The 20,735-nt window shown below is 39.4% G+C and overlaps 1 protein-coding gene across 1 annotated transcript; it reads left to right on the top strand.

Moving 5' to 3' along the window:
• The first annotated feature begins 459 nt into the window (after positions 1 to 459).
• LOC123975323 (N-terminal EF-hand calcium-binding protein 1-like) lies at positions 460 to 20,212 on the top strand. The gene is made up of 12 exons (XM_046056725.1): positions 460 to 736; positions 4,019 to 4,043; positions 9,132 to 9,240; positions 10,479 to 10,504; positions 10,827 to 10,924; positions 15,371 to 15,629; positions 15,902 to 15,981; positions 17,268 to 17,321; positions 17,505 to 17,617; positions 17,781 to 17,858; positions 18,033 to 18,124; positions 18,960 to 20,212. Exons 1-12 carry the CDS (start codon positions 620 to 622, stop codon positions 18,986 to 18,988), a joined length of 1,080 nt encoding a protein of 359 aa, XP_045912681.1. The 5' UTR covers positions 460 to 619; the 3' UTR covers positions 18,989 to 20,212.
• Positions 20,213 to 20,735: the final 523 nt, after the last annotated feature.

The raw sequence follows: 20,735 nt of genomic DNA, 5'->3' as shown, positions 1-20,735 counted from the left end.
CATCATATGCCAATGGATAAACTACAGACGCCGTATACTATGCACTATATAAAATAGCATATGGGTTACAATCCACCATAACGTCACATGAACTCACTTTAAAGTTCATTGGAATTTCACCGACACAGATTACAGTCTTCAAATAAATCCCAGGAGATAAAAACTGCCTGTCAGCTCGACAAGCATCTCCTGTTGTTCTTTTCTTTGTTTAGCCGGTTCTCAGTGTTAACAAACTCACTTCCTGACAGCCAGCCTGTAATTAACTATTTATCCATTTCTCTCTCTCTCTCTCTCTCTCTCTCTCTCTCTCTCTCTCTCGTGTGTGTGCGTGTGTTCTTTCACCAGCAGGTGGTGCACTCCTCGGGCTTTGGCTTTTATGAATCGCTGCTGCTGCTCGTGTAGAGGCGGAGTTACTCTGCTCAGCTCTGACGTGCAGGCGGTGGGCAGCAGGCTGGGTGAGTCCATCTCCCCCTGACTGGATCACAGGACCGACATCATCATCCGCCGTCCACCCTGACAAGGACAACAGCTCCCGCATACATAAACAAAATAAACCGCAGGGACAGGACAATCTTGTGTTTTGAAAGAAAAGGTCAGAAATCGCATCGAGATCGGCAAGATGCTGGCCTGTACAGAGATGATCACCATGTGTCTGCAGTCTGCCAAGCACGAGCACTTGAGAAAGCAGCAGGAGCTTGACCGCAACCACAATCAAGGCATCTCTCTTGTTCAGGATGTAAGTAGGCTATACACTGGTGTTGTTATGTTTAGGTGGTGTTATAGCTTCAAAATGCATATCTTATTATTACATCTTTTAGAAACACTTATGATTAGCTGTGTGCATGATTGTGTCTATATTTAGAAATGATTTGCTCACATCCACCTCTTTGGAGGGTCATCTTACAAAGGTACACTTATGAGTAATCCATTTCTGCTCTTTATGAATGGTTCATATTGAGCTAATGGCTTGTCAGCCTCCCATTCACATGTGCTCGACATGCAGCAATCCTATTGTGTAAGAGAGGTGAGTGCATGCTTATTAGCGCGTGAATAACAAAGGAGATGCTCCAACACAGTCATCTGACACACAAATGTTTGGATTCATCTCACCTTTTAAACTTTACAATGCAGTTGTTTTAATGTGGTTGTTTTCCAGCTTTTATTTTCACCTGATAATGAGTGTCTTGTCATTGCTTTTACCCTAGATGAAACATGCATGGTGTCTATATTAAACATGATATGGTATGCATTTTTTATGAGCAGCTTTCCCTTCACACAGCTCGAAAAAGAAACATAAAAATAGAAAAATGTTAAAATTTGAATGATGTAATCAGGATATTGCTTGCACATTTGACAGAGGGCTGGATTTACATGCACAGAAATGTTCTCTCCCTCAGCTGCCTGTTATTCTTCTTTTTGGTACAGAATGAAAAAAAATGCAAGTGATCCCTCCATATAAAAGACAACTGTGTACATGCAGTATTATATTTTAAAACTAAATGCTGTATGTTTAAAGCCTTTAATCTGGTTTACTGAGGACACTCAGAAAACACCAAAAAATACAAGACAGAATCATTTCCCAGCAATAGACTCACTGACAGCTGGCTGTAAAGACAATCCTCCAGTTTCCTCGGTGCAGATTATTGGCCAGTGAGGGGAACATCTGACTGCAGCAAATACGCATTTGGTTTAAATGCAGTTAGCATTTCTCTCCAGCCCAACAATGCATAACCTCCAAACTGGTGTTTCCACATTTAACATATTACAGTGGCTAAAGGGCGGTCATTTATTCTTTAATAGCTGCATAAATTAAGACTGGAAATCCACTAATCCAACTTGACCTCCACTGATTTTGTTATTATCTGCAATATTTCACAGAAAAATGAGCCTCATTTGTGCTTTTCTTCCTCCACACGGACTCAATACAGCTCACTTAAACTTGAGGAAGCTTTATGTGCGGTTTATTTTTCATCTCAAAAATGTGTATTTATAAAATTAGGCAGGTTGAAGCACTCATTGTTGATTTAACAGACTCACCGTTGCGTGAAGGCTTTCACATCCCTGAGAAGTGTTTTGGTGCTCTTTTTCTGAGATAATAATTTGCTTCAGAGGCTGCTGGGAAGCAGCGGTGTGCCTCTCATACACAGCTGGTATGCTGTATGGATGTTCTGAGAATGCCAGTTACTCATCCCTGCTGTAGTTTTATTGTGTCCAGATAAGACCCAGTGTGACATATTAACAGGCCCAAGGGACTGGCTGAGATCGAAATTACAACCGCGCAGCATCCATGCAGCTAATACTGCTTTTAGAAGATCGTCATTGGCTCTGTGGGATGACAGCAGGTCTATCGACTCCACCAACCTCCCACTTGACGGCACAAAGGAGGAATAAGGGCCAGTAAATCTCCTCCTCAGGTTTCTCTACAGCCAATGTTTATTGCTCTCAAATAGTTTCCCAGATATTCAAATTGGTTTTGGGTTCAGCCAATAAGCAAGAGGACACTGCAGAAATGCTAAATTATGTTTTGAATAGGCGTTTTTGGTTGGAGTTCAATCCGTTGACTTAAATAATGGATTGAAAAGCTGTCCTGTACCTTACTTCACATTGACAGGAAAATTACAAATAGATATTAGTAATACATTTAATTCTTTATGTATCTAAAAACTGACAAAAATGATCAGACAAGTCAAGAATACAACATTTGTAAATAATTTTGTAATATGCTGTTTTATACTTTTCCTTGGTACTAACTATATTATTTATTGACGGACAGTATTCAATTGTATTTTTGACTTATCTGACAATCTTTTACTGCTTTTAGTCAGTGTTGGTATTCAACAGCCTCAACAATCTAAAACTGGTCTGGCTCTCCCGTCCCTGACAGCCTCTGGTTTCCCTTCATTTCCGTATCGTGTCAAAGTCCTTTAGCGGATTCGTGAATCTACCTTCAGTTTTGCAATCTATCATAGTGAACATCACGACAACTGCATTACCATACAGTGATAGTGTAAGATTTAAATTAATTAAAGCAGACTTGGGTGATCAATGCAATCACTTTTCAAGAATCTGCTAAAACACATTTATACAAGACAGGAGTGAAAACCGTACAGCTTTTGTTCGAAAATGCTTAAGTGCACTCTGTATTGGGCCATAAAGACAGAATGTTTTCCAGGTTCCTGAGATATTCAGTGCAATATTTCTAATCCTATAGAAATGTTCAGTTCCATTGTTTCTTGCATAGATTTCTGTGAGGCTCAGTAGAGGTCAGTGTCAAGAGGTGACAGCTGGATGTGAGTGCACCGCTCCGCTCCAATAATACAGTTAATCGACCAGCCACTGGACTCTATTGGTCCGCACAGGTTTATTGAGCAGACCTCCCCCCTCCACCTCTTTCTGAAATGAAAGAGGTTCTACTCAGATCTCACATGCAACACCTCACACACCACAAACAGATCTGACTCACAGATTTGGTATTACACAGTGAAGAGGATACAGACATTAATGAAGAATTTATCGTTGTTGTCACAGAATATGTTAATGAATAGAAAGGACTTGTCACTTCCTGCTTGCTGTTTTGCACAAAACCGGGGAAATATCTTACAGCAGCATGGATCGTTCTCAATGCCCGGGGAGAGGAAGAACATAAAAGCAATCATTCCAAAGCTCCTGCCGGGTGAAAATAAATGTCAGCATTTCATTTCCTGAAATGTCTCATGTCGCTTTCGTTATTGAAATGTGGAAATTGCGCTGCCTCATAAAGAAATAGGGGGAAAAAACAGCTGTTGCCTCGGATTTGTGGAGACTGGCTTGCAACACTGCTTCTCCAATAGGCAAAAGTATTTGCATTTTATCTCAGATTATAGCTCCACGTGTAAATAGATTGTTACTGCATGAAGACACTGTACTTCGTGTGCTTAAAAAAATATTGTTGTGTTGTGTGTTTTTAATTTTTTCCACTGTTTTTTGTCATGTGTTTTTGTGCCTAAAAACTGTGACATGATCTTCTCCCTTATTACAGATATTCCGCCGGGCAGACAAAAATGGTAAGTAAAATATGCAGCTAATTTGATTATTTGGCTAGTTAAAACTCAATTAAAAATTTCTTTGAAGGCGTTTTCACACAAAAAAAGAGATAGGCCAGTGAAAGAAAAAGGCACAACTTTGATGCCTCTGTATAGACAGGCGGCCTGTTTTGGCTCAGAGGGGATTTATGTGACACTGTTGGAGTTTTTTGGTTTACTGCCATCCTTGAGAGACCCAGGTAGAAAGGATATAAATATCCAGGGTCAGGTGCAGCTGCATCTTTTTGTGATGTGATTGGATTTGAGAAGATGAACTCCTTTGATGCAGCTGCTCACCACACAATGCTCATCTCAGCGATATCCAGTGATATTTCCTCAGTGAGACGGCAACATAATTGTAGCCCAAATATCTTGCTACACATTAATTTGTGGCCTCGGCTGGCACTTGACTCGGTAGAAAATACATTTTTAACAATTAAATTAAAAAAGGTACAAATTCAGTATAGTCTAATGTGATTTTAATATATTCCCCCTAAACATGTCACTGTTACATTTGATTAATGTGATACAGTGTTACATTTAAATCCCCTCTTCACATTAAAGGAAATCATTTGCTTTGCATGAAAAAACAATGCTGCCAAACAGGAAAATGTTTTTGCTCTTAATTTTTTATCCATGCACTGTATCTCCATTTAATGGAATGTAAAATGCAAAAGGGGGAAGTGATTAATGCATGTAGAGTATCTCCGAACTCTGATCAGATTGCTCAGGAGGATAGTGAATGTGTTACATAAGAGCAGGATTAATGATGCAACATGTGGTGCTATGAGCAGTGGTTCTCTGGGGTGCCTCACAGCTCGTGTGGAGATACTTAAATACAGGAAAAATCCTCAGTTTGTGAATAATGAAATATCACTTAGAAGATGCTTTTTTTTTCTTCGCGGCTGTTGTGAAGAAACTGTACAAGGTAGAAGGAAAGGGCGGGTGGATTTGTGAATCAAAAAAAAAAACATAGCAGCTAATAAACACAACAGAGGTGTGACGTTTAAATGGAAATAGATGTTGACTCCATTTCAATAAGTATTTCCATTACATGCATTTCTGTAAGCTTCAAGTCTGCTCCTTGTTTTATTTCTTTCTACTCGCCGTCCTCCCGCACTCGCACAAAGTATTTATTTTTCACTGTAGAAAGATAAAGTGAGAGAAAAGAACTCTGTCGCATGTTTGTGGTAGTTATCTTCAATTTGCAGCTCTGCTTGCTTCCCGTCTTCATGAACTCACTGAGTTGTGCACCCGAGAGGAAAGTGCCTCCTACCAATCAGCACTGAGTGGGCTGCCATGATACGCCTTGAGCACTGCGGATTTACCACTTAATGAGGGCTGGCTGCCAACCCACTACACTCACATTCCTCCATGCTATTGTAATGAGGAATTATACTTTTTAAAAGCAAAAAAAAAACATTGTATGAATGCAAGAATATTAAGTAGATACTGAGTGCTTTTACTCACCAGCTTTGTGCTGATTAGTTTCACGTTGCTGCACACTGAGCTCAGAGATAAAGAGAGAGTAAACAAGGACAATGTAACAATGAAGCTGAAAGTGTAATCAGTGATATTCGGATCCAACCAAAACCATTAACAAACACAGCCATTAGATAAAGTCTTTAAAAATAAATTAACTCTTGTGGAAAAGTGGTGCATTTTGTGAAGTGTGATAAGATTTGCCTTCAGGAGACTTTCACATCAAACACACAAGTGTCATCATCTGAGCTGAGCTGTTATTACAAGCTGAAAAATGATGATTGGTTTCATACACCACACTAGTTTTCTAACATAGTTAGAATGTTTTTCTGCCTGTATTGTTTTACCTTTTTTATTTTCATGAGTTTTTATTTCTGATTGTTGGAAAACAGTTTCCATTAAGGTGCATAATATAGTTTTAACTTTTCACTCTAAACAGTCAGATAGTAAGGATCACTGTGAGGTTTCCACCTCCTATACTTCACTTGCAATTTTTAAATTATTGCTGTGTTCAGTGCTGTAACAGAGAGGACTGCAGACTACAGCAGAATCCTCACAGGATGCAACGATGTACAAAAGTGCCAAAGCCCTGGATGCAAAAGAGTAACATTATCAGCAGTTTGTGAAAAGCAAATATTCAGCTGTCATTTATCCATTGACTATTTCTTGAATTTGGATGTACAGAAAGTGCAAAGTGTTTTTAAACTTAATATACTGCACAATATTACAAATAACTATAAGACAATATAGTAAGTGGAAATTCTTGTATTCTCTGTAAAGTGAGTTATTTACTATCTATTTTTTCTCTCCAGTCTATTCTTATCTCTGATATTCTCCTCTATTGCACTGGTGGGCCTTATGAATTATTGGTGCTTCTTTGGTTTGTAGCACTTTTAGCTTTAGGATTGCCTCAAAGAAGCTTCAGAGAGAGATTTTCATTTAGGTCACAGTTAGAGCTGGAATTTCAATCAATGTGAAGTCAAACTATTAAAGCTAGTAAGCTGCCTCACTTCTAACAGGAGTTACTGATTTATCATCCATCTTTTTCCCTGCAGAGGTGTTGTATTGACAGTTGTTAATCACAAAGCCTCTGCATCAATTGCTGCAAAAGCTGCACATTTGAAACAGTTTTTTTTTAAATCATATAAAACAAAAAAAAGGCAGAATATCCTCACATTTAAGAACCTTGAGGCATCAACTGTTTGCTATAATAGCTTGATGATTAAGCAATTTTTGCTGATGGTAATCTAAACTAAACTAATCCAAGAAATCCTCCAACATAAATGACAAAACCGGTTGCTATTATTGTATGCTATGCTATATGCTATTTAAAAAAAAGGGCGTAGGTTTAGTTTCGACATTGGTAAGGACACAACAACACCCTAACCCCCCCAGATAACAACAACATAAGAGTGTGTGTTCATAAAGTGTTTTTCTCTGGCAGAGAAAGCCCTGGGGTGAAGCGCTTGTGCTGTGAGAGAGAAAAATGCTATATGGACACGAGCCCTAAGGCTGCTAAAATAAAAAGATAAAAACAATAATCAAAGAATCGATGTATTAATCAGAGCACTCACATAAGAATGTGGCACTAGCAGAGCACTAAATATCTTTTATGAACGATTCCCTGTCAAAATCAGCAGGGGGAGGCGCGTAGGAACAGCTTTTTAATTTGACATAACCTCTGGGAGGGCACATCGGAATTATCTGCGACTATCACTCCAAATATAATGCGAATGAGTTTGCAAACATATTGGTAGGGACAATTCTGTACTCCCAAAATATTGGTAGGTACATGTCCCTACCTATATGCAAACCTTTGCCCTTGCTATGAAAGCATCGCTCTACTTCTACTTTAATAAAACCATAACACAAGTCATTTTGAAGTGTTTGACCAAACAACCTGTAATGCTGTCGTTTTGTTCAGTTTGGGACAGCCTAGCGCTGCTGGTAAGAAGTGTTGTACTGGTGCAGTTGTCAATACACAGTGGCAGGAGTTGGATGAGTTAGATGGGCTTGACATGACAGCTTGTACACAACCCTTAGCCTGTCAGGGTTCCATGTGGCATGAAACTGTTAAATTCATTACCTGGAGGACAGTAGCCTAGGGGAAGGGACTAACAAATTAATCTCAAAATACACCAGAAACCGGAAATGGTGGAAGGTTGGGCAGAAAACATACATGGTACAGAAACACAGTCTCACTAATCAATTAACTGACTAATCCTTGCGATACTAATTGTTATGAAATGCCCTCAAAGCTCACTTCTGCACAAATTATTATCAATCATTAAGTGATTAAATTTGGAAAAAATCATAACTCCTCCAGGCAAAGCACATGCTGGATAGATTACTGTCCTTTAGCTTGTGAGACAAACACTGTGTATAGCGAGAGGCTCAGCCATTCTACCACTGCAGCTCTGCTCTCTGAGAAACTGTGAACACTTGCATACTATGCCACCTGAGCTGCACTCTAAGTTGTATTCGGGTTTCTAATTGGGTGTGAATCTGCACCAAAGCAGTTCTTCTGGAGAAGGCTGGAGAATGACTCAGATGTGCAACAGATCGTGTTTACTCCTACATCATGTGGAAAGAAGAAATTTACAGGGTAGTTTGAAAAAGGAGTTATGATACTGCCTTCTCTAATAGCTTCATCCTCCATCTGAGGTTCAGTTTATCCAGGCCACAACACATGTTAAATGAAGTAAACGCACATATTTCCATCTTAAGGATATGATCCCTATGTTAACGACAACAGCAGAACAATGTAAAAACACTTCACTTTAATGTTACTTGTAGTAAACACAGCGTACAACTTGCCGAGATCAGAAGCAAATCTCTTCTGGAAATGTGTAAAGTCACTAACAAGCCTTTGCTGCAAATGCGTCATGTCCAGAGCCATCCACTGTGTAAGCTGGCAAGAAGTCAAAATTGTTCTTACAAACTAACAGATGATATGATTTACTGTTGGCTCGGGCCTTTCAGTCGGAGCTCCGTTGCCTGGCGGGGATCTCAGAGCCAGGTCTCAAAGGGTTTCACTGCTTACAGAGAAAAGCTGGCGAGATGGAGGCGAGATCTCATTATCGCCTGAAGTTTGATCGCTATTGAGCTGTGCTCTGACTACTCAAACTAGCCCTCAATCCTTGCTCCCAATTTCCTCAGCCCAAGATGCTGCTAATCAGTGGCAGACACTGTTTATCCTCTGATCTGCCATTAACTACACACTTACATCGAATTGGTGGATGTGAAAACAATGTTTATGTGATTGTTGCAAACTTTTAATAGGATGAATGAACTGTAACAGAAATCAGGACAGTAGGTAAATAATTTTGCAGTCTCAGGTTTCTGCAGTGAGGAATAAAAGCAACTCTTTATTAAAGGATTATTTCAGTATTTTTAAACCTGGGCCCTATTTTCCCATATTTTGGGAAAATAACATGGATTGCAAAACTTTTTGTACCTACTAGTCATTTCAACACCAAAATATGTGAAAATGGGGCCCATGTTTAAAAATACTGAAATAATCCTTTAAGGTGATAAAACCTCTCAGGCTTCAGTGCAGTCTAATTTTCATGGGTTGTCTCCTTTCAGACGACGGGAAGCTGTCCTTGGAGGAGTTCCAGTCATACTTTACTGATGGTATCCTCACTGAAGAACAGATGCAGGAGCTGTATAACTCCATCGATAGGCAGCAGACAGAGTAAGCTCATTTTCCTTTTGGACGTCCTCCAACTCCGCTGCCATCTGTAGCCTCCTGCTCCCATGCTGCCTGGCAGGGAGATGTCAGTGCCTCACTTCAATAAAGATTATGTCAATATTCCACTGAGAGCCTCAATTCTGGCGTGAAAGCTCGCCCCTGAGTTTGCAGCACTCTGTTTGCGCACTCATGAGTACAAATAAGATTGTGAAATATGTAAACATTTGCCTGTGCTTACAACTAAACTTGAAAAACATTTGTTGGAATAAAAAACGTTTGGTAATATGACAAAAAATATACCCATATTTTGCTGTGTTCGTGGCCACAACAATGATGAAATAGAAATGAGATATCACTGTGTATCACTGAAGTCAATCACAATGAAGAATGACATCTCAGGTGTTATAGCTTTAACTACACCCCAATAAACAATAAAGCTTGCAATACAAACAATTAAACATGCTAGTTTTGCACTAATTGAGATATTTAAAGTTAATGTTGATGGTAAAATAATCAAATTAAAACACCACAAATATCTAAAGCTCACAAATTGTATGTTCAAGACCTTTTGCCATACCATGCCAGTGTAAAATCAGTTGCTATACATCACAGTACTTTACAATTAACACTGTACATTACACTGTACTATACTTGGGTGCTGTAAAAGTGGTTTCAGATTTAGGTGCACATATGTAACTGTATTACTTTGATTGGATAGAAAAAAATTAAAGATGTAATTATTCCCAGGCAAGTGGTAAAATATGAGGAGCGTTGTTTCCTATGATTTCTAAGCAGATGTTTATTTATGGCTTTTTTAAGTCTGTTAATTGCCTCCATGGGCTTTGTGTCACACCCTGTTTTGCAGCTCCAGCTGACCGTGTTGGTTAACAGGTCAAATGCAATAACTTCCTGTAGAACATCAAGTGTCATGTCTCTCTCTCTCTCTATGCCTCACCTGAAACCCTCCCGCGCCCACTGTGGGGATCACCAAAGATAGTCTTCTGGGGACCATGAATGTCTGTACAACTTTTCATGGCAAACCATCCAGTAGTCTGGATCAAAGTGATGGACCAACCGATAGACAGACCGACAAATTGACATCCCTAGAGCTGCTAGCATGGTTACAATGACAAAAAGACTAGACTCGTTAAAGTGCATTGACAATATATAAAATATTTCTCAGGATTCCCAGTGACAGCTCCTAAATTGTCTCTTTTTGTCTTCTTCCCATTGCCTCACAGCAACCTGGAGATAGACAAACTCTCAGGTAATTATGTGTCATTGTTGATTTATTTTGCTACTAAAATCACAATCAAAACTTACGTAGTACATATGATCACACAAAAACCTATGGTTGCATGATTTTTGCTGTTGCTTGTTGACTAAAGCTGTCTAATGACAACAGCTCAAACACAAACATGCCTTTAGTCTCAGTGACTCAGCAATTGGTGGCCAACCGACTTCAATTATAATTAATGCCACCAGTATCGTATTGATTTATGTCCTTCTTGCAGAAAACAGCACTGATCAGTGTGCTGATCAGACACAAAGCGTGGTGAAAGTGCTTAACAAATCTTCTTCTCCTCCAGAGTACTTCACTCCACATCTGGGAGAATATGTCAATGTCCTGTCTGCTCTGGAAAAGCTGAATGTGGCCATTTTGAAGGCCATGGACAAAACTAAAGAGGTGGGTGATGATGGAGGGGCCATTCTTATCTTCCTATGAACCTGAATAAGCATCCCAGCTCTGAATACGCTTAATTTGACATGGATTATTGTGGGAACTCGTCAAAGGGGTTTTTGTATTTCCCAACACTGCCGTGTGGCTCTCAATACAACAGGCCTACACTTGAGGGAACTTATGAAATGGTTGGAGTTATGGAATCACCAAAGGTCATAATTGCATCCTTAGACTTTACACATTTCCAGCAATAAAACATTACAGGGTAGTTTTGTGGATCAGATCAAACCAAAACAAGAGTTAGACAGGCTTTTTTGTTAGTGCCTCAGCAGTCAGTTTAAAACCCTCTCAGATCACTGTGCTGCCGTGGCAATACAGAAGAAAAGAAAACCTCCTGGCAAGACTGACTTTGGCTGCTATATGCTCTGCCTCTCCTCACTGACGATACATTTTCAAACATGAGCTCACAGAACCTACAAGATGAGCCGTGCTTTTAAAAATGGCCTCCTCTCACAACAGTTGATGTCAGCCTGTTGATAAGAGGAGCTGTTTGTCTTTGTAAATCATTTGGGCAACCAGTAAAGAGGAAGTAAAGCAATTTATGTGAACACATCATTCTGGGCTTTTTTGAAAATTTAAACTTATTTCACAATATGGTGCTGGTATTAGAGATAGGCTATTGGTTACTACGGAGGTTATAGAGCTGACACATTCATTATTAATCTGTTGCCTTTTTTCTCCTAGTTAATTAACTGCATAGTGTATAAAATGTTAGAAAATAGTGAACAATACACAATTTTCCAGATCCCAGATTACAGCTCTGCTAGCGGCTCTGCAGTGCTATGAGCTACATGCTAAATGTCAAGATGCTGACATGCTAACAATGGCATTGTTAACGAGCATGTTTAGCATGTACACCATGATTATCATCTTTGATTAGTTGTTAATTTAGCCAATTAGCACTAAACAGAAAGTACAGCTAAACTGGGAAGTTAGTTTAGTTAGTTTTCTGTTGGGCATATTAATTTTGACCTGAGGCACTAGAGGTAAAAATAATAGGTCACCAAAGTTATTGAAATTCATCCACATGAACGTCTGAACCAAATGTCATGGCAATCCATCCAACAGTTGTCAAGACATTTTGCTTAAAACCACATATCCATCCATCCATCCATCCATTGTCAACCGCTTATCCTGCGTACAGGATTGCGGGGGGCTGGAGCCAATCCCAGCTGACATCGGGCGAAAGGCGGGGTGCACCCTGGACAGGTCGCCAGTCCATTGCAGGGCCACACAGACAGACAACCACTCACACTCACATTCACACCTAAGGACAATTTTAGAGACACCAATTAACCTAGCCTTCATGTCTTTGGATGGTGGAAGCCTGAGCACCTGGAGAGCAAAACCACATATGTGAACTATAAAATGTGAAGGTGTGTGTGCTGCTAGTGTGGCTAATAAAACCCAGAGATAATCAACTAAGGTATAAAAAAGCAAAAATAATACTCCCCTTTGAGAAGCTGGAACCAGCAGTTTTTTTTCAATTACAACAGGTTCAATAATGTGCAGAAACACAGTAATGCTTTAATATGCACAATCAAACATAAATCACCTCCACGTGGGAACAAGATTAGGCTACCTCTGACAACATACTCTATTAACTTGTGGATTTGAAATCTTCACATGATAGCACTGATTGCATTGGATTGGCCATTATTAGACGTCACATTAAGTATTTTTTCTCTTTTTAAAACCAGTAGCCAGTAGAATCAATAACATGTTTTCACCAAGTTTGTACAACTTTGGTTTATTTCGAACAAACCAGATTTGGTGATTATTGTAACAGTGGAAAGACTTTCCAAGTTAGATTTAACCAAGACTAACAGAGTTTTATTTTTTATCATTCAAGTTTGAATGAAGTGTGTTTTAAGATGAGTTAACAAGGCAATTAGTTTGGTGAAAGAAAGAACTTTGAAGGTGTATGGCTGGATTTTTTTGTTTGGAAAGGAAAATAGGTGTAAGAATATTTAATTTCCTAACATTTTGAGTATTTACTTTGTTTTTTCTTAGACTAAAAAAGCTAAGAGAGCTTGTGTAACATAGTTGCGTAATGCTTGCACACATCTCCCTGCTGAAATTACAGGAGGAGGCCTGATCTATGCTATCTGACTATTGCCTCTTGTGGTAGACATTATGGCTGGGACTAGCTGCTAGCGCGCTAACTTCAGTAGATATCTCTGCAACACAATGCATAGATGTCTTCGACACAACACCAGAAATGTTCTTCACATTCTGTTGATAATGTTGGTTCATTTTTGAATGTTTTAAACTCTTAAATCTCTTTCTATTCTTGTACATTGCACCTTTAATCCTTCCATAATAAGCTCCTCATGGGATGGGATTTTTCTGGTTGCTCTATCTAACAAAACAACTTTGGTTCTCACTATGTTCGTGTGTTGCTTTCCCATCATGAATTCAGATTAAAATGAAACACGTGTGTTTATCCACTAAACACACTTTCCTTCAAAACTCTTTATCGATCTCACATAAACTTCCACGTTAAGCCAACTGGTGAATATTTATTTGTATTTGGCAGGGGAAGATAATCAGGTGTGGATTGTGAATAGATTACAGTATAATGAGGTTGTTTCCTGTGGTATGCAGCAACTTATTTTCACTGCAGTGCAGAGAGTGGCTGTCACTGATAATAGTAAGAGAAAGAAGATAGGGCAATAGTAAAGCGTAGGTGACAGTAACTAGGGCTGACAAACCCCCCAGCTGTCCAACTGATCTGACGCAGATGTCCTCCACATGACTGCACTACAAACACACAGCCAGCTTCTATATTCCAACATTCTCCTTCTCTTTCAGTTTCCTTCCCTCTTTTTCTTAATTTGAGTCTTTTATTCGCTCAGACACACACTTCTCTTTCTCTCTGTTCTATCTCCTTTCTCTGTACATCTATTTCTATTTCCTCTTCTCTATATCAACCTTGCCTTCCTACAGCTCATGCATTTTTCATGTTGCTATCAAAAGCTTTCTTTGCCGTGAAGAGCAGATGCTGTTGTAGCCCTTAGTTCTTGCTGCTAAACAAAAAATAAAACTGGTCCTGTAGCAGTGCTAAATGGCCACCAAGACTCCCATATAGCTTTAGGTAAAAGATGGGGAAAATGTAGTACACGAAGCCTGGAAAAACAAACAGTAATATTATGAATTCATCAGACTCAAATATATCCTCTCTTGTGTGCTGTTGTGTTGCCCAGACATAAAGAGAAAACATCTTCTGTGGTGTTGCAGCTCTTCTGTCTCAAAAAGAAAGGGAGGAGAAATTCTCATGTAGTGCAGCGGATCTGTTGCAGAGAAAACGGAGCACATAGAAACAAGGATTCTATTGAGCTCAGTGGTCATTTGTAAAAAAAAATGTCTCCCTGTCATTTCTTTCTGAACTCTATTTTGTTACACCACAGTGCTGAGGAGGGTTCATTGTCCACAGAAATGTAGCTGGCATAGAAGCAGCAGCCACAGCCCTGAAACATCTCAGAAAGGTCTCTGGCACCAGACATCCATACATTATCTTAATATCACTTTCCAGTTCTTGGACTTCACCAATATCCCCTTGTGTGTTTTGCATTCATTCATTCAGGGTAATCTACACAGTGACAAAATCACAGAGATCCCGCAGTACTGACAAAAAGAAGACTTATAATTATGCCAGCGTTGCTTTTTTATATAATCCAATAAAGCAAAAGAGGCATGAAGTGTAGCACAACAGCATCAACCTCTAGTGTATCCTGTCGTAGTGGCGCCCCCATTTTAGACAGAAGTCAATTTGGCTCTGTTCTACCTCCGCCGCCAGATTAACAGTGAATCAACAATTTCCCCCTGACTCTATATTTGTATGCTTTATACAGAACTGCGAGGCAGAATAACGGCACAAGATTCCCGCCTTGAACAGGCTGTGTAGATGGGGCTTGTATTTACTCCTTGTTTTTTTGGGGAATAGTGCTGTATTAACTTGTTTCCTCTGACCAAATAACTGCAATAAGAAGATCGTAAGGGGGAGTGAGAACGTAATCCTAACAAACAACAAATAACCTCTAAATACAAGGTTTTAAGGGTATAAGGTATGAGGCAGATTATCTGAGAATCAGCAACTTGAGCTACTGCTCAAAAAGCTTAGTGTGAAATGAACCAAGAATCAGTTGCTGTCTGGACTTGCAGTTATTTCTCCACATGTTCACAGTTCATATTAACACCTGAGCTGAAGATTAACAGGCAGGCAAGTCAAGCATAGCAACTGAGAAAACACAAACATTTCTTGAACTAAAGTTAAGATAGGGAAAGATAATAAATAAATAAATGAATGATACAAACAAGATAATTTAATTTGTTTTCCCCACATCATGGCTGATTCCTTTCCTTCATTTTTACCCTCATTCTTCCATTCAGGAGTACCAGGGTTCATCGGTGCTGGGTCAGTTTGTGACGCGCTTCTTGCTGAGGGAGACCTCCACCCAGCTACAGTCCCTTCAGTCATCACTGGACTGCGCAATGGAGGCTGTTCATGACCAGGGCTGTACAGGGAGGAGGATACTGAAGAAGCCTGAGGACCTGCCTATCCAGAGGGCTGCCAAACGCCCAGGCCGACGCATTCAGAAGAACATGTGTCTGTCCCCTACTGACCCCTACTCTGGCATGCTCACCACAGGTACGTCTCAGGAACATTGTGATTAAGGTACTGGAGGTAAATCCGATGATGGCAAAAGTTTGACAAAATACTGGAAATTAAAAGGGTATATTACAGTGATTGGGCTCAGGAGTGCACTCACAGTAGGTCATCCAAACAAAACATGCATCATCACCTCACATTACATTTATTTAGCTGAAGCTTTTATCCAAAGTGACTTACAACAAGTGTATTCAGCCATGTGGATGCAATGTTGTTTTGGCTTGTGCTAATGTTGTGGTTCTTGGGATCAGGGGTCAGCGTGGAGCCAGACAACCACTGGGGCTCCCAGATCAACCAACTGGAGCAGCTCATGGACAAACTGGAGTGTGAGGTTTGTATAAAATCTGTTTTTGTGCTTCCAGTCTTTATGCTAAGCTAAGCCAACTCTGCTAAAAGTGAAGCCAGACCCAGCAGACAGACATGAGAGTGCTGGTGTCGATCTTTTCATCTAATTCTCAGCATAAAAAGTGTGTCTCCCAAAATGTTGATTTATTCCTTAACAGATTTTCTCAGTCGCCTTGGTATGTTTCTCCGATCACAATTCTCAAAACTACTTCTTCAGCCTCCACATCATCGCGTCACTTGTGCACATCATAAAAGCAATTTCTCATATCTTTGAACAAATTTCAAATGCTCTTTCTTTTTCTTAAGAATTTAAGCCTTTAAAAATAGCAGCATCACTGGCATATTTCATCCAAAACGTGGTAGCCGCAGGACCACATCAGCCAATACTGGTGAGGTTTGTCTCCTGAGGGAGAATTGGTCTTTGTGCAGTTTAGGTATAACTGCAGAGACTCAGCTGCTACAGACAGAAATGTCAAGCACACTGTATATGAGCCCTACGGTGCGTTTGCAGATAACCAGTGTTTTCCCTGCGGTATGGGATCCAATATGTTGTCAGAGGGAGTGATTTATACAAAGTTCATGTGGATGTTGGTACCACATAATGGTACAAGCTTTACTGAACAACACACACTGAATGCCATGCATAAGGTCTGCCAGCCTGTGAAAACATGCTGTTCTTCACTCAAACTGGAAACTGAGAAAAGGGTTTCAGTGAGCCGATGAGACACAGTGGTTGTTCGAAAACCTGATACTTTACACAGATATGTAGATGGTGATGCATCAGTTCTGTACAGATTCTGTTATTGGTGCTCTGGGCTAACAGATGGTTACAGATGTTTTGAAATTCTTCAAATGTATAGAAAGCTACCAATAATTTTCCTGCTGGTCTGAAAAAAATTGCTTTTTGGTGCTGCTGTGGTATTAATTTCATTTTTAATTTTGCAGTTATTATAACTTAAAATAGTCATCTGAAATTATAGATGAGGGTTAGATATCAGTGCTGCATGGATAATAAGCTGGCCTGCTAACTCACTATTAATTACATTTTCTTATCTTGGCTTTGCAGACAAGAAAATAGTGTAAACACAGTTCTTAGGGCTGCAGTGAGGCTGATGAAAGGGTTAATATGAATAGGGCGATCCCTTTCCTTGAGAAAGCCAATGCTTTGTGACAGACTGTAACTAGAGGCCTTGCTTTTGCTGGATTCCTTTGAGCCAGCTTGAATCTACTGCTAATTTGTGTTAACTGAAATATTTATAACCCCATTTTCAGAGCCCACATCTTGAACCTCTCAAAGAGGACACACTGGCAGGAACATATAATTCGGTGAGTCCAACGTGTGTGTGTGTGTGTGTGTGTGTGTGTGTGTGTGTGTGTGTACAGTAAATATGTTGTTGCTAATTTTTGAGGTGTTCCATTTGTCTCTAAATATTTGATTTATATATTTGAATACCTGGAAATCATAAACAATCCAAAAGTAGCCTGATCTGTTGCCTGCTCCCTCTCTAGAACATACTTCTGGTCCAGAGGCAAATGTCTGTGAAGGAGAGGGATGTGGAGCAGTTTCAGCAAGCTCTGAAAATCTACACAGATGCCACCAGCAGCCAGCCGAATAACCTGCAGTATGTCCCTTTGTCTGCCTCAGTGCCTTTGTTTGCCTGAGGATCTCGCCGTGATTTGATGCAGCCACTTCATATTGCTTCAATTTTCCCAAACATTATGAGATAACCCACACTGCCCTGTTTTTCTCTCTCTGTCTCTCTTTGTCTTTTTAAAATTGTTTAGCGTTTCAGTCCAGAACCTGCCAGACAGATCATGCTTCATAATGTATGAATTTTGGCAGGACCGTCTCTCTTGGATGAGGTAGGATCAGAAGGGCTTCATGACATGTTAAACTAGAAAACATGTTCGGTGAATTTCACTGCTGAACCAATATTTGCACAGCAACCAAACATCTTACAGGCTCTCTTTGAAGTGTAATTGCCTTGTTGAGAGGCAAATGGCAGCCTTATCCTTTTCATCCCTCTTCCCTCTCAGCTACCTGCAGTCGTCCATCAGTAAGACATTCCAGCGCTGCATTATCGACTCACTGGAAGGGCCGGAGATGGTCTCCACCATGCTCCTTCCAGGTAGAAACCAGACCCTTAAACAATAATTTGTTGAAAGCTTTTATTTTAGTCCAGTGTGATTTAGTTGACCGTTTGATGAATTAATGATAGCTATTATTAGTAAATCTGTGAGAATAAAATGAAAAATAGCATGGCCTTGTGGAGAAATATTACATATGCCTCACACAATGAACAGGGGTTTTCAGCGGTTCAAGATACAAAAGATTATAAGTTAAATTAATTTAAGAGCTCATTGAAGTCTTTCTGGGAGAATAGTTTGTAGGGAAAACAAAACCAAGCCATACTGTTTTTGTTCACTCACACAGCTCTCATCAGCGCGATTTCTAGATGCTAATTTCAGCTAAAACCCTCTGATAAACCCACTGTGTGCTACCTGCCCAGCACCAAATGGTAGACAACATTAGCAACAAGCTGGTGAGTGTAGCGTAGCATTTAGCAGCTAAAGAAACTGATATTTCTCACAGGAGTTGGTGGAGATCAAAGCAGAGCTAATAGCAGAGTGAATATTGGGCTTTTATCAGGTGAAGCATAACTACAAATGAATGCTAATGTTGCTTTGTATCTGCTGGATATGTAATTAGGAAAATAAACTAACACATGCTAACAAGTTCACCATAACAACTTAGGTGGTGGTGATAATATGTCACCGTTTAAAAAATCAGTTAATGCAGGCCTAATGTGTGAGATGTACTGTATTAGATAATGAATTGTAATCTTAGAAAGCCATCCCTCCTTTAAGGAAAAATATAAATACATGTCTATATTTAGTTTCTCTTCCTGCTGTCATGTCAAGGAGCATAAATCACTGATGTTTGATGATTGTTTCATTTAACAGCCTCTTGGTGGATTATGAACAACAACTGACAGAGCAAAGCTGCTGCTGTTCAACACCATAAAAGCAGGAGGAAGAGGCGATTGTATAATCGTTTAATCTTTTTACTCTCTGATATCTACTTTTTCCTCATGGCATAATCAGGATTGTTCTTGCAAAGCTATGCGCAGAGGTTATATAAAAAAAAGAAGACTACTTGGATAAACCAGTCAACAGTGAAACTAACTAAAATCTATGGAGAGGAAGAATCAAGGTAATGCAATATTTTATTGTGTGATCAAGATCTGTACCAACATTCATTTAACAGTCTTGGCACATTTCATGCTTCTGATTTAATAGAAACACACAAAAGAAAAAAACTCTGAAAAAACAATTATTTGCATGATTTCTTATTTCTCAGTGCTAGTTTATTTCAATCAAAACTACATCTTAGAATAGATATGTTGTCAGTGATGCCACAGAAATAGAAACATATGAATGACAACTGATCTGTCCATCCTATCGTCACTATCTATCACTCATTCTTCAGCACAGACAAAAGCAGAAAAAGTTTTAGGGTTAACTTGCATTTCCCCTTGTTCTGTCTGTGGTATTGTGCTTTGTTGTCTCCTTCAAAGCTTTGCTACCAAGCGTCTTTTTCTTGATGGGTTAGACAGCCATTAGATAAAACATAGTTAATGAACGATTATGGTCCACACCTAAACTTTTATCCGTTGTGTCACTCCTGCACTTTAGAAAAATATGAAACATGGACCTACTTGTGACGGATGGATATTTATTGTAGACTGTCTATTGAACATGTAGCTGTAACTGCTGTTATAACAAGCTGCACTGAAGTGTAGTGAGACATTAGCGGATGATAACAATTAACCAAATAATTCTCAATAATTAAACTCAAAAGCCATTATTTTACATTTGCAGTCTGTATCTGTACAGTACGCACAAAATAGAAGTTTATATTTTGCGTACAGAAATTAAGAAGAAACTGTTCAATATAATGACAATAGAAAGAAGTTCTATAAAGATTGTATACAGTAGTTAATGAAAGATAGAAAGATGTAAGTAATTGTTGTAGAACATTGGTAAATGTATAGTATGATAGTATGTTGAGCTTTGGTTGCTCTGATAATGCGAGGAATGAATGTGTTCACTCTTTTCTGAAGTGTTTATCCTTTCTTTTATGAAGAATATACAGTTGTTATGTGGATGCTATGTTTGTTTTCTGGCATGAAATAAAGTTCATGACTTGAAATGTCTCATGAAATTATGCATTCATTGTCCCCGTGTTAAGGTTTAGTACTAGTGTTTATGAATTGTGATCTAATAGAGAAATCCTGGATATTTATTAGTAAATTAATGGTACAGTTGAAATGGCCCTCTGTATTAAGCAGCCACCTCACCTTATTGTGTTTATTAGGGGTCCAAGCAGCGAAGCTGCGGGAGCCCTATTGGTTTTGTTCTGATTCTTCTTCTTCTTCTTCTTCTTTCTTCTGTTTCTCCGCTAAAAGTGTTTAGGCAGCAAAAACTATTGTCACCAAACTTGACGCGTCTGTTCAGATGCTCAGCCTAAGCTTCCACGAGCAGTCCTGTGATATTCTTCCACTAGGGGGCGCTACACTTGCAAAACGTTTATACCTCGTAATTCGTTAGATGGATTCGTGCAAAATTCGGTTTGTACGATCTCGGGTCACTACTCAGTTGATGTATAAAATTTGGTAATGATTGCGCAAAGGGGGCGTGTTTTTTTACAAGAAATGTAAATTTTTTGACATTTCTCAT

The sequence above is a fragment of the Micropterus dolomieu genome, linkage group LG08 (genome assembly GCF_021292245.1).
Source record: "Micropterus dolomieu isolate WLL.071019.BEF.003 ecotype Adirondacks linkage group LG08, ASM2129224v1, whole genome shotgun sequence".
In the NCBI taxonomy this organism is placed as follows: domain Eukaryota; kingdom Metazoa; phylum Chordata; class Actinopteri; order Centrarchiformes; family Centrarchidae; genus Micropterus; species Micropterus dolomieu.
The sequence above is the reverse complement of the archived record's forward strand: the minus strand, read 5'-3'. Positions and strand labels throughout refer to the sequence as shown.

Bases quoted from the DNA above. Each gene is read 5' to 3' on its own strand.
- LOC123975323 (XM_046056725.1), top strand. From the start codon at position 620: ATGCTGGCCTGTACAGAGATGATCACCATGTGTCTGCAGTCTGCCAAG. The intron at 9,241-10,478 runs GTAAGCTCATTT...ATTGCCTCACAG, and splicing joins ATCGATAGGCAGCAGACAGA to CAACCTGGAGATAGACAAAC. The intron at 17,322-17,504 runs GTGAGTCCAACG...CTCCCTCTCTAG, and splicing joins TGGCAGGAACATATAATTCG to AACATACTTCTGGTCCAGAG.